This window comes from Geotrypetes seraphini, chromosome 5, assembly GCF_902459505.1.
Source record: "Geotrypetes seraphini chromosome 5, aGeoSer1.1, whole genome shotgun sequence".
Taxonomy (NCBI): Eukaryota; Metazoa; Chordata; class Amphibia; order Gymnophiona; family Dermophiidae; genus Geotrypetes; species Geotrypetes seraphini.
Window position 1 is genome coordinate 194,571,539 of NC_047088.1, and position 14,231 is coordinate 194,585,769.

Here is a 14,231-nt window from a genome sequence, read left to right on the forward strand (position 1 = left end):
TAAGCCGCGGACCTCTTTTTGGTGTGGAGAAAGGTAGAAATAACCTGATTGCAATAGCCCTTATGCTTCAGCTGTGACCTTTTAAGAGCCAGGCCATAAGACCAAAGCGGGAGGGATCTTCCATCCTTATCATATCCTGAGTGAGCAAGTTCAGCGTTACTGGGAACTGTAATGGATCGCCTATCAATAGGCCCATCAGATATGCATATCATGGACGGCCACGTAAAGCAGTTACTTACCGTAATAGGTGTTATCCATGGACAGCAAGCAGCTATTCTGAACATGTGGGTGACGTCATCCACGGAGCCCGGATGGGGACAGCTTTGCAAGCAGACTTGATTGAAGAACTTTAGAAAGTTCGCGAGTGCCTTTCTGCCCGACACAGGGCGCGTGTCTCAGTTCAGATAGCTAGCAGAAAAGCCAACCAGGGGAGGTGGGTGGGTTGTGAGAATAGCTGCCTGCTGTCCCTGGATAACAAGCAGGCAGCCTATTCTCAACATGTGGGTGACCTCCAAGCTAACCAGAATGGAGAAGATATAAAGCAGGTGTGTCAAAGTCCATCCTCAAGGGCCGCAATCCAGTTGGGTTTTCAGGGTTTCCACAATGAATATGCACGAGATCTAGCAGTGCATGCAAATAGATCTCATACATATTCATTGGGGAAATCCTGAAAACCCGACTGGATTGCAGACCTCAAGGAGTGACTTTTGACACCCCTGATCTAAGGAAAGCTACTGATGCCGCCATGGCTCTGACTTTATGGGCTGTGACTCGACTCTGCAGATGTAGTCCAGCCTGAGCATAGCAGAAAGAGATGCAAGCAGCTAACTAGTTGGAGATGGTGCGCTTGGAAATTGGATGTCCTAATTTGTTTAGATCAAAGGAGGCAAAAAGATGAGGAGCAGATCTGTGTAGCTTAGTCCTTTGCAAGTAAAAAGCCAAAGTATGCTTATAGTTGAGGGTATGAAGAGCTGTTTCTCCAGGATAAGAATGAGGCTTTGAAAAAAAACACTGGAACTACAATGGATTGATTGAGATGAAATTCTGAAACCACTTTAGGTAAGAATGTAGGATGAATACAGAGGACTACCTTGTCATGATAGAATACTGTGAAAGATAGGTCTGCAACTAAAGCTTGTAGCTCGCTGACCCTGCGAGCAGACGTGAGAGCAATGAGAAAAACCATTTTCCAAGTGAGATATTTAAGATGAGCCAAAGTCATCGGTTCCAAAGCAGGCTTCATCAATTGAGCAAGAATATTGAGATCCCAATCCACTGGAGGAGGTTTGAGAGGTGGTTTGACATTGAAAAGACCCTTCATAAATCTGGAAGCTACAGGATGAGCAGAAAAAGGTTTCCCTTCGATAAGCTGATGAAAAGCAGCAATTGCACCGAGATGGACTCGAATGGATGTGGATTTGAGGCCTGATTGAGACAAATGGAACAGGTAATCCAAAACTGAAGACAAGGAGGTAGTTTGAGGCTACTTGTAATGAATGGTGCACCAAGCAGAAAATCTAGTCCATTGCCGATTGTAGCATTGTCTAGTGGTAGGCTTCCTAGAAGCCTCTAAAATGTCTTGTACAGATTGAGAAAACTAGAGTGGCAGTTAGGTTGAGAGGTACCAAGCTGTCAGGTGTAGAGACTGCAGATTGGGATGAAGTAGAGACCCCTGACTGTGTAAGCAGAGAGGGAAAAATTGGTAGAAGTAGTGGCTCCCTGTTGCTGAGTTGAAGTAGAAGGGAGTACCAAGGCTGCCTGGGCCACCGAGGAGCTATCAGAATCATGGTGGCATGTTCCTGTTTGACAAGGGAACGCATAGAGAAACCGATTCGTCTATTCCAGTAGAAAAGTACCTGCCTCCAGGCTGTGAGGGGAGTATATCCTGGAGCAGAACTGAGGTAGTTTGTTATTGTGGGGAGATGCAATGAGATCCGAGGAGTTCCCCACTGAAAAAAATATGATGAAGAGGCAAGGAATTGGAGTGTCTATTCGGAGGTTGTAGAAGACGCCGCAATTTGTCCGCCAGACAGTTTATCTCTCCTTGAATGTAGACAGCTTTCAGGAAGGTGTTGTGAAGGATTGCCCCAATTCCAAATTTTCAAAGCTTCCTGGCAAAGAGGGAGAGATCCTGTTCCTTCCTGCTTGTTGACATTGTACATGTCGACTTGATTGTCTGTCTGAATGAGGACTACCTGGTCGTGAAGATGCTGAAAATTTTTTGAGAGCATTGAAGATCGCTCCGAGTTCCAACAGATTGATGCGACACTGACGATCCGTGCTGGACCAATGGCCTTGAATACGGAGACCGTCAAGATGAGCCCCCCCAAGCGTAGGTCGCGGAATCTGTCGTGAAGACCTTCTGATGAGGGGATGTTTGAAACAGCAAATCTCTGGAGAGATTGGAAGGGAGCATCCACCAGTGGAGAGACTGTCTCAATGAAGGAGTCACTCTGATGTGTTGAGATAGTGGGTCAAAAGCCCAGAGATGCTAGGGTCCACTGAGGGATTCTGAGGTGAAGTCTGGCAAAAGGAGTCACTTGAACGGTAGAAGTCATTTGACCTAGAAGAAATGCCAACATGTGTCTTGGTGAAATCGAAGAGAGGGAAGATACTTTGCAACAGAGCTGAAAAGCATCCTGTCGTTGACAAGGAAGGAATGCTGAGTTATACAGTGTCCAAGATAACTCCGATGAACTGTAGATTTTGAGAGGGCTGTAGCTGGTATTTGCGAAAGTTGATTTTGAACCCTATACTTTGAAGAAACCAAATAGTCTGTTGGGTGGCTACAATAACCCCTTGAGATGTTGAATCTTTGATGAGCCAGTCGTCCAGGTATGGGAACACCTGTAGACCATGGCTCTGCTACTACAACTACTACATGGTTCTGCTACAACTAGGCACTTGGTGAAGACTCTTGGGGATGCCAGGCCGAAGGGTAGCACTCTGTATTGGAAATGCAGATTTCCCACCCAAAATCTGAGGAACTGTCGAGAGTCTGTATGAATGGAAATGAGTGTAACCCTCTTTGAGATCTAGAAAACACAACCAATTGATATAAAGATGGAAAAGACAACATTCAGAATTTTTCTTTGACTAAAAATTTGTTGAGCGCTCTAAGATCCAAGATATGGTGCAGCTTGCCCGTCTTCTTCGGAATTAGGAAGTAACGGGAGTAAAAAACCCCTGCTCTGCTGCTCCAATGGAACTTCCTGAATGGCACAGAGATGAAGCAGAGCTTGAGCTTCCTGAAGAAGGGTGGTCTGCGATGAATTGGAAGGATACTCTCTTGGAGGAAGTTCTGGTGGAATCTTGAAGAAATGAAGAAAGTATCCTTCCTTGAGGATAAGCAGCAGCACCGAGAGGTCTGATGTAATGATCTCCCTGCGGTGATAAAAATGATGGAGACGACTCCCAATAGGAAGGAGAGATGACAGAGGCAGAATGATGGAGGTTATGCTCTGTATTAGATGGTCAAAAAGATGGAGAAGCCTTAGGTGCAGCACGAGTATGAGGATTTTGCCGCCATTGCTGTTGTTGTTTCTTAGGAGGCGCTCATATAAGGAGCTGCTCTCTGTAGGAAACGCCTCTGGTAAGATGGAAGAGGCCCGAAGCCTTTAGAAGGCTTAGGTCGAATGACAGAAGCAAACGATTTCTCTTGTTCAGACAATTGTTTAGTTAACTGCCTCGATGGAGTCAAACAATTCATTGCCCTGGCAATCTTGAAGATTGGGGTCCATGTCCACAGTGCGGAGCCAGGCAAGCTGGCGTATTGCCACTGAGAAGGCAGTGATCCTTGATGAAAGTTCAAATGCATCATAGGAAGACTGAAGGAGATGCATGCGGAGTAATCACATGCTGAAACTCTGGAAAACGATGTTGAGGAATATATTGGCAAAATTCAGGCAGAATGTTGACCAAATGCTTGAAATAATTGAAAATAAAATTGTAATTCAAAACTCTAGTTGCTATAAAAGAATTTTGATACAAACGACGACCAAACTTGTCCATGGTCCTGCCCTTTATTCCAGGAGGGACAGTGGCATAAACTTTGGCAGGATTGGTCCTTTTCAGAGAAGACACCACGAGAAGGGCATGATGGGATAATTGATGTTTCTCGAAGCCCTTGCAGTGGACCATCCTGTAATGAGATTCCAGCTCACCTGGAATAAGGTGTTTCAAGATTCCGCTGGTAAGTTTTAGAAAGAAGTCTATTGATGGGCAATTTAAGAGACTCCACAGGAGGATAAGACATACCCATTTCCAAAGTAATATTGAGGTCCTTACTCATTTAATGTAGGAAAGAAGGTTTATCTCGAGGGGAAGGTGACCTCGAGGCACCTCGCTAGGCAGTGAACGAAGGTGAAGCTTCTCTGGAGTACTGATACCCGAGGTCTGAATATGCAGGTATAGATGACTCACTGAGAGAACAGATAGAATCCCTCGCAGGCTAAGAAGCATAGGTGTAAGGCTCTGGAGGTGGTGTCCTCAACTTCAGAGTTGGAGGCCTGGAGAAACGAGGCCTGTCTTGAGAAGAGGATCTGTGTCTCGATGGATGCCTCAACTGATGTGGAGAACTGTGCCTCGAACCAGGCAGGTCCTGCTTAGAGGAACGTCGAGGAGTCTTCGCCCTATGCCTCGGAAAGGGCGATGCCATATGTGAGGAAGAAGGGCTAGAGGCTGGAGATTGAGATACCAAAAGGGACTGAGCTCCTTGTGTCGAGGTATCTCGAGGCACTGACAAGGACTCGGGCTCCTTGAGTAGCGTGCTTATACTCCAGACAAGACACTCGCAAAGACTCGACTCCTTGTATAGAGTGGGTAGATTCTGCTCAAGGCACTGCCAAGGACTAGACTCCTTGTATAGAGTGGGTAGATTCTGCTCGAGGCACTGCCAAGAACTAGACTCCTTGCGATACTGCTAAGTGCTCAGACTGGACTGCAGGAAGCAGAGTTGAGGTAGGAGTATGTTTGGCAAGCATATTACCAAACTACCAATCCAAAATGGTCTGGATCATAGCCTCCAAATTTGACACCGAAACTTGAGGATCTGGTACATTTGGTGTGGCTATAGTCTCCGAGGAAGAACAACTCTTCAACTTTGAGACATGCTTCTTGGGCAGCTTGATAACCACTGCTGGTACCTGACCTGAGGGAGGCAGTGAGGCAAGCGTCTACTCAGGAGAAGACTTAACAGATTTGCCTGAGGACCAGGACCCGCCAAACGAGAAGGGTTTGATTAAGGTCGAGGCGGAACCCCTGTGAGATCAAAATTGGGGAAAGTGGATCCGTACCGCCAAAGTTTCTCCACCTGAACTCGATGTCGTTTGATGTCTCGAGATTGAAGGGTACCACAGCGGGCATACAATTCCGGACGATGGTCAGGTCCCAAACACACCACCTATGTGGGTCAGTGAGGGAGATCGTGCGCTGGCAACAGCTACACTTCCTGAAGCCTGTGACCGGCCAGGACATAAATGGAAAAATAGCCTCAGCAAGATCGAAGCCCGCAGGCTGAGGCAGGCCCGCTGTGAACAAAGGAAAAATAAAATTAGGTTCTTTAATGAAAACACGCAAAGAAACAGCGACTAAAAAAATAAATAAATAACAAACAAACAAAAACAAACCAACACAAAAAACAAGCTGCGGTGAGAGAAGGCACAAAGTAGAACTGAGTCTAGTGCAGAGTATCTAAATAGGACTTCTCGGCTCCATGGAAAACTGAGGCGGCGCTACATCAGGCGGGAAGGCACTCATGCATGCGCGGTGTAGCAGTTGCAAACCTTCTAAAGTTCTTCAAGCAAGTCTGCTTGCGAAACTGTCCGCATCCAGGCTCCGTGGATGACATCATCCACATGTTGAGAATAGGCTGCCTGCTTGTCCTGGGATAAAGCCAGCACGTCCACCCCCTCTTGACTTCCGTTCCATGTGTATGCTGAAGAACCAAGGAAGCTTTGTATTGCGAGTTGAGGCCATAAAATCTATCTCCAGGAGACCCCATCTCTGAACAATGAGCCCGAATACCTCTTGGGACAGTTCCCATTCTGCGATATCGAGCAGGTTTCTGCTGAGGAAGTCTGCTTGAACATTTGCCTTTCCCTCAGTGTGAGCCGCTGACAGAAGAGAAGATGAGCCTCTGCCCAAAGAAGCAGGATCATCACCTTGTGTGCCAACTGAGGGCTTTATGTACCCCCCTGCCTGTTGATATAGGCAACTACCGTAACACTGTCTAAAAGAACTCTCGTCGGTCATCCCTGGATCATGGGCCAGATCGCCCTCAACTCCAGATGGTTGATCAACCACTGAGCCTCCTCCCGAGACCATACACCCTGCCCTGAGAATTGAAGGCACTGATCCCCCCCATCTCGACAGGCTGGCATCTGTGGTAACTACAAACTAGTCCAGTAACGCCAGTGGCATACCTTTGAACAGACTGGACTCACTCAGACACCAATCCATGCTGAACGATGCCTGAGGAGTCAATATGAGATGATTCTAGTCCTGAGATACCAACACGTTCTGTGAATTACTCGGCACTGCCGAGAGTGAAGGGGGGGGGGGGGGCGTGACCACGCGTCATTCGCGGGGAAACTAACAGGTCCTCTGGCACCATGATGGCCTCTTCCCCTGAGCTATCCACGCAGCCATCCACTCAAAGACTAAACGGTGTTCAGCGCTTCCCACCTCTTAACCACTTCTGCCGCCATTCATACCCACACAACAACCACGCGCAGCACACACAAACCCGATGACAATTAAAATTCTAAAAGGAAAACTCTCCTTACCCAACCTTGGCAGGAAAACTCATTATCACTGGTAGTTGTAGCCTTCCAGGAAAGCACAGCTCAGCCAGTCACACAAATGTTGATCTCTTTTTTATGGGAAAAAGAAAGGCAGAGAACCAACAAACCCCTTAAATCACTGTAGGGGAAGGTGTAACCCCTAAAGCGGGCACTGCTCAGCCAGACACCCATATCTCACTGAAGAGAGAGAGAGAATTCACTCAAAGAAGTCAGGAGCTAGATAAATGGCCTCCATCCACCTGCTGGTGTATAGGAGAAGTTCCATCCAAGAGGAGCACCTGTAAATCAGTTCTTTATCTCCACCTGCTGGTAGATGTGTGCTTTCCCACTAGTCTCTGGATTCATCTGCTGCTGTTGCTAAGGAAAAGCACCCTCAAATGGAAACCTAATAAGCTTAGACTTTGAGGCAGAATCGAAAGTCTGTCTAGTAGCCACACTCAAGGCCACAAACTTAGCCATAACTCACATGTTATACATAACATCCAAGAGCTAAGACACTCCTGATCCACAAGAGATCAATCATTGGACTCCCTATCCAGTTCATGCTCGGCCCAACAGAAAGAGGCCCTAGCTACCAGACCAGACCACCACAAATAACTGCTTGGACAGCCAAGGCTGTCACATCAAAAAACTCTGCTTAAGAAGGGATTCCATCTGCCGGTCCTGAGGGTCCCTCAAGAATGAACCCCTCCCATGGCAGGGGAACCCCACCACTGTCTGTACATTTGGTGGCAAGGGAACCCCAGACCACTTTTTCTTCATGGCAGCTGGGGAACCTCCTTTGCTGATCGGCGGGGCAGACTGAAAACCGGCCTGGCCAAGGATTCTCCTTCTTATGAACAAAACACAAACACCAGCTTCAGTGAAGACTCAGCAGAAGCAAGCAGAGCACTTCGGCTAATAAGTGCTCATTGCAAACCACCATGTGGTAGGCCTCACCTCAAAAGACTTAGTAGAAATACAAATTAAAAACAAAAAAAAAACAAAAACAAAACAAACTTCCCTTCAAAACGGAAGTTTTTTTTTGTTTGTTTATAAAACTTGATTTAAAAGAGCATACCCCAGTCTCTCTACTTTAATCACTGCCAAAATGCAGAGGCGTAGAGTACCTCTAAGTCAAAAAGATGGAATGGTAGAGGAATAGGGGAGGGACTCGGCCACCCTAGTGTGGAATCCCTGAAGAAGGGACTCCCCACAGGATCCTACCTCTGTCTGGACACAAGAGACAATAAAAACCACTGCCTATTCACTCCAGAGAAGTTATAAAATTTTACCCAAAGGTTAAACAAGACTGCACAACTTATCACCTCCTGGAGATTGACAGGCTGATCTCATGGGATTGCACAACCTATGTATACTGCTCATACAGTTCAGTTTGTTCTCAGTCTTCACCTGAGAGGAGCATAAACCCATCTGTCTGTGCTGGTCTGGAGGGACACTAAAGAATGCATATATACTTCTCCCTCTGAATTTGCGAGGGTTAGGGACAGAGCCTGCCCGCTAATATGGAAAATTTGCAAACAACTTTTTGGGCCAACTATTATCCACCCCTGCCTCCCTCCTGCATATAGGACCTTACCTAGTGGTCTAGCTGTGACACGGGGCAGGAGTGATCTTCCTATGCTCCTGCCCTATGCAGAGCTGTCATCAAAAATGTGAGTTCCCATGGTCTCACAAGACCATAACGGGAACTCATGGCAGCCACTTTTGACAACGGCTCTGCACGGGGCAGGAGCATAGGAAGATTGCTCCTGCCCCACATCATTCTAGACCACCAGGTAAGATATGGGGAGGGCTGGGAAGCCTTTAAAAAAATGTAGTAGGGAAAAATCGTGAATTCTGAGGGAGAATTGTATATCCATATCGCATTAACAAAAAAAAATATTCTCTCAAATCCCTCTGCTCTTCCCATTGTGGCTCTTTGTAAATTTTGGATCAAACATTTACAATAAAATGGCTTTGCTTTAAAAAGGTTGCAGACCCCTGCCCTAACCTTTCCTACCACTGATCAAGACATCTCTTAAATATCCAAATGGGTATGAAAGAAATACCATTAAAATACAAGTACAATAACTACTGTAGAAATTTTGAAAAATTCCCCCCTACACACACCAGGTACTGTAATTACAACATGTACTAGAGCTCAAATGCGCTCTGCTTTAGTCAAAGAAAGGTTCTGCATACCAACAATTTTATCCACTGTGTCATGATCATCAAATGTTACAAAGGCAAAGCCTCTCTTCTTTCCACTCTGACGATCTTCCATGACTTCTATTGTTTCGATCTTTCCATATGCTTCAAAGTAGTCTCTTAAGTGATATTCTTCTGTGTCTTCTTTAATGCCACCAACAAATATCTTCTTCACTGTCAAATGTGCTCCAGGCCTTGCAGAATCCTATTAAAAACACATATGTTAAGAACTCGTAGTCTGTAGGGGAAAAAAAAATTCATACAAAAAAGGAGGAATTATAAATTATTTACTTCTCTAGAAACCGCTCGCTTTGGTTCTACTACACGACCATCAACCTTGTGTGGCCGGGCAGACATTGCAGCATCAACTTCATCCATGCATGAGTAAGTCACAAATCCAAATCCTCTGGAACGTTTTGTTTGTGGGTCTCTCATGACCTTAAAAAAAAAAAAAAAACCAAACAAAGCACAAGTTTAAATCTAGATTAAATTAGATCTAACTACTTCTATTTATACATTGTCCACACTAATTTTTACAGGCCTCATACAAAATTTTCTACACAGAAAACATATCCAACTCATGATTATTCATTGTGGATTTCCTGAAGAACATGGCTGGTTGGGGCTCTGCTAAGACATGTTTGGGAACCAATGTACTGGGCATGGAAAAGTAGGGAAATATTGACCCAAGACATCAACCTCCGCAGAAAAGACAAGAGAGATACGATGACTCTTATACCAGTTAGGGAAGTGCTGAAAGCCTCATTTAAACTTCTCCACAATTATAGAGGTGTTATAGAGGGAATGAAACTGTCAAACCCACTGCTCAGTTCATGATCTTACTCAACTTGAGGTTAAGAAAGCTGAAATGATTCAAGGCAGGCAATTCAGGAGGAAAGAGGGAAAATCCTGTGCAAAATGTGTTACACAAAGCAGGGCTTAATTAGCCACATGTTGTCCTTCCTAACTAAAATAAGCTCTGCTGACAGCAGACAACAACTATGTAGGTTCTTCTAAATATCTTACAGGACATTTAATGGCCATTATGCCTCACTTGTTGCCGAGATCTGTGTATCAAGCAGTGGTGACTTTTCCATAATGCACTATCGGGTCAAATTAACAGTAAAGTCTACTTCTCTGCCTATGTTTATTTATTCTTAACTATAAGAAATTTCAAGAAAGCTGCTATTATCCCCTACAAATGGGGTGAAAGATGTAGAGAGTTTGATAAAAAAAGATACAGGCTGGGCAGTTTGACTATTCGACTGTACCCCTCCTCCCCAAATCTCACTCCTGATGTCAGATTTTAGATGACATTTAATTTGGAACACATGGTGCATTCTGTTAATAAGTGGTAAGTTCAATAACTTGCCTGTATTTTTCACTAGGTACTGTGTGCAAATGTTTCGACACCACATAACTAGAGATGTGCATAATTAAAACATCATCACCCACTTAATACACACATACTTAAAAGGACTTAATGCACTGGCATCTACCTACCTCAAGCCACATTTCCAAAGGGAGACGGGAGAAGAAGGGGCTTTAGAACATCAGTGCCCAAAGAGAAAAATCATCCAGTTTCAAAAAATCTTTTTGCTCGAGGTGAGCAATTTTCAGAGTTGCCAAGTCAAAGGCAGTTAATAAAACCCAATAAAATAAAGTTGAGCAGGCACAAAAGGCTATGTCTTCTCCCACAACTGAAGCCAGCAAGAATTGTGCAAAATGATGAGATATTTGTCTAATTCTTTCCCAAAAGCACAGTGCATGCCATAGAGACACCATTAAAGTCCTGTCTACATATGAAGTTGTTTAAGACTACCGAAATAAACCCATTTTTGCTATGTACCATTAGCTATGTCAGACCTATAGAATACAGTACTATATATTTAAAATGCTAAACAAGTGGTTAGTGATCTATCCCCATCTCCCAAGCAAATTCCTGATACAGATGTGCCAGTTTGCCAGAATTACCAAGGACAATTCAAGGAAAACTCGTTTATAGCTGTACTAATTACAAAATACCCTGTTATGCGTTTAGGGCAAAGCTAACCTAGAACTTGAAAAGCTTCTGAACAAATCTTACCACACAATCTGTGAGTTTGCCCCATTTTTCAAAGTGTTCCCTTAAACTGTCATCTGTTGTCTCAAAGCTCAAACCTCCAATAAACAGCTTCCTCAACTGCTCGGGTTCTTTAACATCACGCCCCTGTAGAAGAAAAATGGGGAAAACAAAATTACAATCCGTTTCGTGGAATGTTTGTTCACACAGACCCCCCCCCTCATAAGCCTTGAGCTACTTACATGCCCATTATCAATATTTAATGTATTTACTCAATTTTCTATACCGTTCTCCCAGGGGAACTCGTAACGGTCTACAGTACTCAAAAACATTTTTCCTTGTCTGTCCCGGAGGAATCAAAATCAATTTAATGTACCTGGAGCAATAGGGAGGATAAAGTGACTTGCCCATGGTCCCAAGAAGCGTCGGTTTGAAAACATTCCCTCTTCGCCGATTTAAACTTTATCATTATAATTGTGGGATTTAAATAATCCCATAATTGCGGTTTGATATAAAGTCACTCCGGTGGATAAAGGCCTTTCAAAAACTCCGCCTTGCTCCTTAGATAGTGTTGTTATACAGGCAAGAAACGTCCCTCGCCATCCCGCCGTTCCGCAATCGTGCCCATTGTCCCCTCTCAGCCCCACGTGGAGTTCAGAAAACGGCCGCATGGGAAACTGAATATGGAGTCGAGCGAGAGTGAACACCCGCGTTCTCGCTTTCTACGACGGCAGAGGGCAGGCGTGGACAAAGAACCGTTCGCAGCCTCCATTTCCTTCCTCTCGAGCAGCCTCTGCGCCATTTCGCAGGCCCGGACCAGAGACAAGCGAAAATGTCTCCTCCTCCATGTTGTGAACAGAGAGCGCGCGCCGCGCAGGTCCTGGCATGGCGCCATGCATCCTGACCAGGCCTCAAGCTCCGGCCCGCAGCGCCACGAGCCCTTTCCCGCCCTCCAGCTCCATGCCATCCCCTTGTTAGAGGTACATAAATAAAAAGGCGGCTGAATATCGGGATCCGAAACGCCGCACAAAGCTCACGATGGCAGCCATTAACCGCCGAAGCCGAACTGCCGACGGTTTATCTCCATCAACAAAAGCAGTGGGCGCGGCAAAACGAAATAAAAGCAGAGGCCGCGACTAGAGCCGTAACCGAGCCATGCTAACAAGATGGAAGAGTCCAGATTCAAGTTCTCACTACTGCCACCATAAAACCGACAAAAAGAAAGAACCGCTAACAAGATCAGTTACTATATAAACCCGAAGCTTATTCCTACAACGAACACCGCCGCGCAGGTTGCTGAATCGGCCAAAGAGCCACACTTACCTCCATTTCCGCGCAACTCTCGTCTCTTTCAACCTCAGTGCTAGAAAGACTAGGAGAAAGAGAAAGAAGCGGAAGAGCGGCCGCTACCCACGTGATGCTGATCTTAGCGTGGGTTGGCCCAGTACTTTCCCCTCCCTTCAGTTATGGTTGTCTATGCAATACGTGCCAGCGCGCTTACGCACAGCTCTCGCTCTCTCTTAAGAGGAGAGCGCACGGGACAATGAATGATGGAGTGATGGTCTGCAGTTGGGGTTGTTATATATGAGGCCTTTGAGATAGTTAGTCTTCAGCTGTTTTATGCTAGGCTTTGTTTTGATGCTAAATGTATTTTCAGTGTTTTACGATATTTGTGAATGCTGTGATCCAAATGCAACTATGTTTTGAGCTGTGTCTCCTTTCGTTCTTCAAATTATCTCTCTTTGTATTCCTTCCTGAGCTGGACAGTTGATCCTCTGTTCAGTTTAGTAGGATTAAGAAATACGAAGTACCTTCTAGGAGCAGTAAAGTAGAACAGCCTTTTGGCTGAGGAGCTAAGGAACACATTTCCATTTCCTTTTTTTAATTGAAGGCTTTATTGAGATTTTATATATAATAACAATAGTGTATCAACCCCTACAACACAGAAACAGCTACAGATCATCTATAACAGTGGTCTCAAACTCAAACCCTTTGCAGGGCCACATTTTGGATTTGTAGGTACTTGGAGGGCCTCAGAAAAAAATAGTTAATGTTTTATTAAAGAAATTACAATTTTGCATGAGATAAAATCTTTCCTTTTGGCTAAGTCTTAATATTAATATTGTCATTCATAGCTAAAGAGACATATGATCAAGAAACTATTTTATTTTACTTTTGTGATTAGGATAAACATACCGAGGGCCTCAAAATAGTACCTGGAGGGCCGGATGTGGCCCCCGGGCCGTGAGTTTAAGACCACTGATCTATAACAAGCAGCTGCATGTGATTTCTTCAGTGCACTCATTTTAAACTCTTTTCAGTCCCATGCCTCCCCTCTTCTCCCCTTTTAAGAAATATGAATCCTCTTCCATGCATCAGATTGGTAAATTTTGCTTGAAACTGGAAACATTCAATTATCCTTAGATTTTACCAGCCACTTTTTGATTTTTGCACCATATCATTCCTATGCATGACACCACTTGCATTCTTAGATTCACCAACATAGAGATTGTCCTTATTTGCTTACATATTATTCCAATGTTATCCTATCTATAGGACCCCTGAAGAAGACTGTCTTGTCGAAACACAGACCGTGTTGGGTCCTACGCTCTTAGCAGACTAGGTCCTTAAGATTTTTATGTGAATCATTTTACTTTTATGTGGATTGTTTACATTGACTTTTGGAACTTTTAAATTTTCAATAAAGTCCATTTCAGGAACATTTTCACTCCACAGTGTCTTTTGGTTTCTGTAAGTTTATACAGAACATACCACTCCTCCATTTTTTAAATTACTAATGTTCAGTATGGTCTCAATGGCTACTTCCAAACCAGCACTAGTAAAGACCAGTTTACAAAAAAACACTTCCCTGCCTTAAAGCAGTAGAGTAGTAAGCGGGAAGGGCGGACCACCCCAGGCACCGGCACCTCTTTGTGCCACCACGCCATGCTTATACCCTCTCTGTACCTATTTAAATCCCCACCACCATGAGCAAATTCTCCAGCCTGTTGCTCGGGCTGGCTTGGCTTTCCTCTGAAATCATTTCTGGGTCACGGGGCCAGGAAGTGACATCAGAGGAAAGGCCAACACTGGTGCGAGCAGTAGGCCAGAGAAGCTGTTCACGCTAGTGAGGATTTAAAGAGGTATGTGGAGTGTGGAAGGGGGGGCATGAAAGG

General features: G+C 44.8%; 1 protein-coding gene across 2 annotated transcripts in view; it reads right to left on the reverse strand.

The window, feature by feature from the left end:
- Positions 1–12,535, reverse strand: part of HNRNPA3 (heterogeneous nuclear ribonucleoprotein A3) — a 152,237-nt gene extending 139,702 nt beyond the window's left edge. The window contains exons 1-4 of one of the 2 annotated variants that reach the window (XM_033946077.1): positions 12,379–12,535; positions 11,080–11,202; positions 9,285–9,431; positions 8,988–9,198 (exon numbers count right to left, since the gene is read on the reverse strand). In XM_033946077.1, the coding sequence (XP_033801968.1) occupies positions 8,988–9,198; positions 9,285–9,431; positions 11,080–11,202; positions 12,379–12,384 (487 nt within the window). In that variant the 5' untranslated portion in view covers positions 12,385–12,535. The remainder of the gene's footprint in view (positions 1–8,987; positions 9,199–9,284; positions 9,432–11,079; positions 11,203–12,378) is intronic. The other variant, XM_033946078.1, reaches the window with a different exon arrangement.
- Between the last annotated feature and the right edge of the window lie 1,696 nt (positions 12,536–14,231).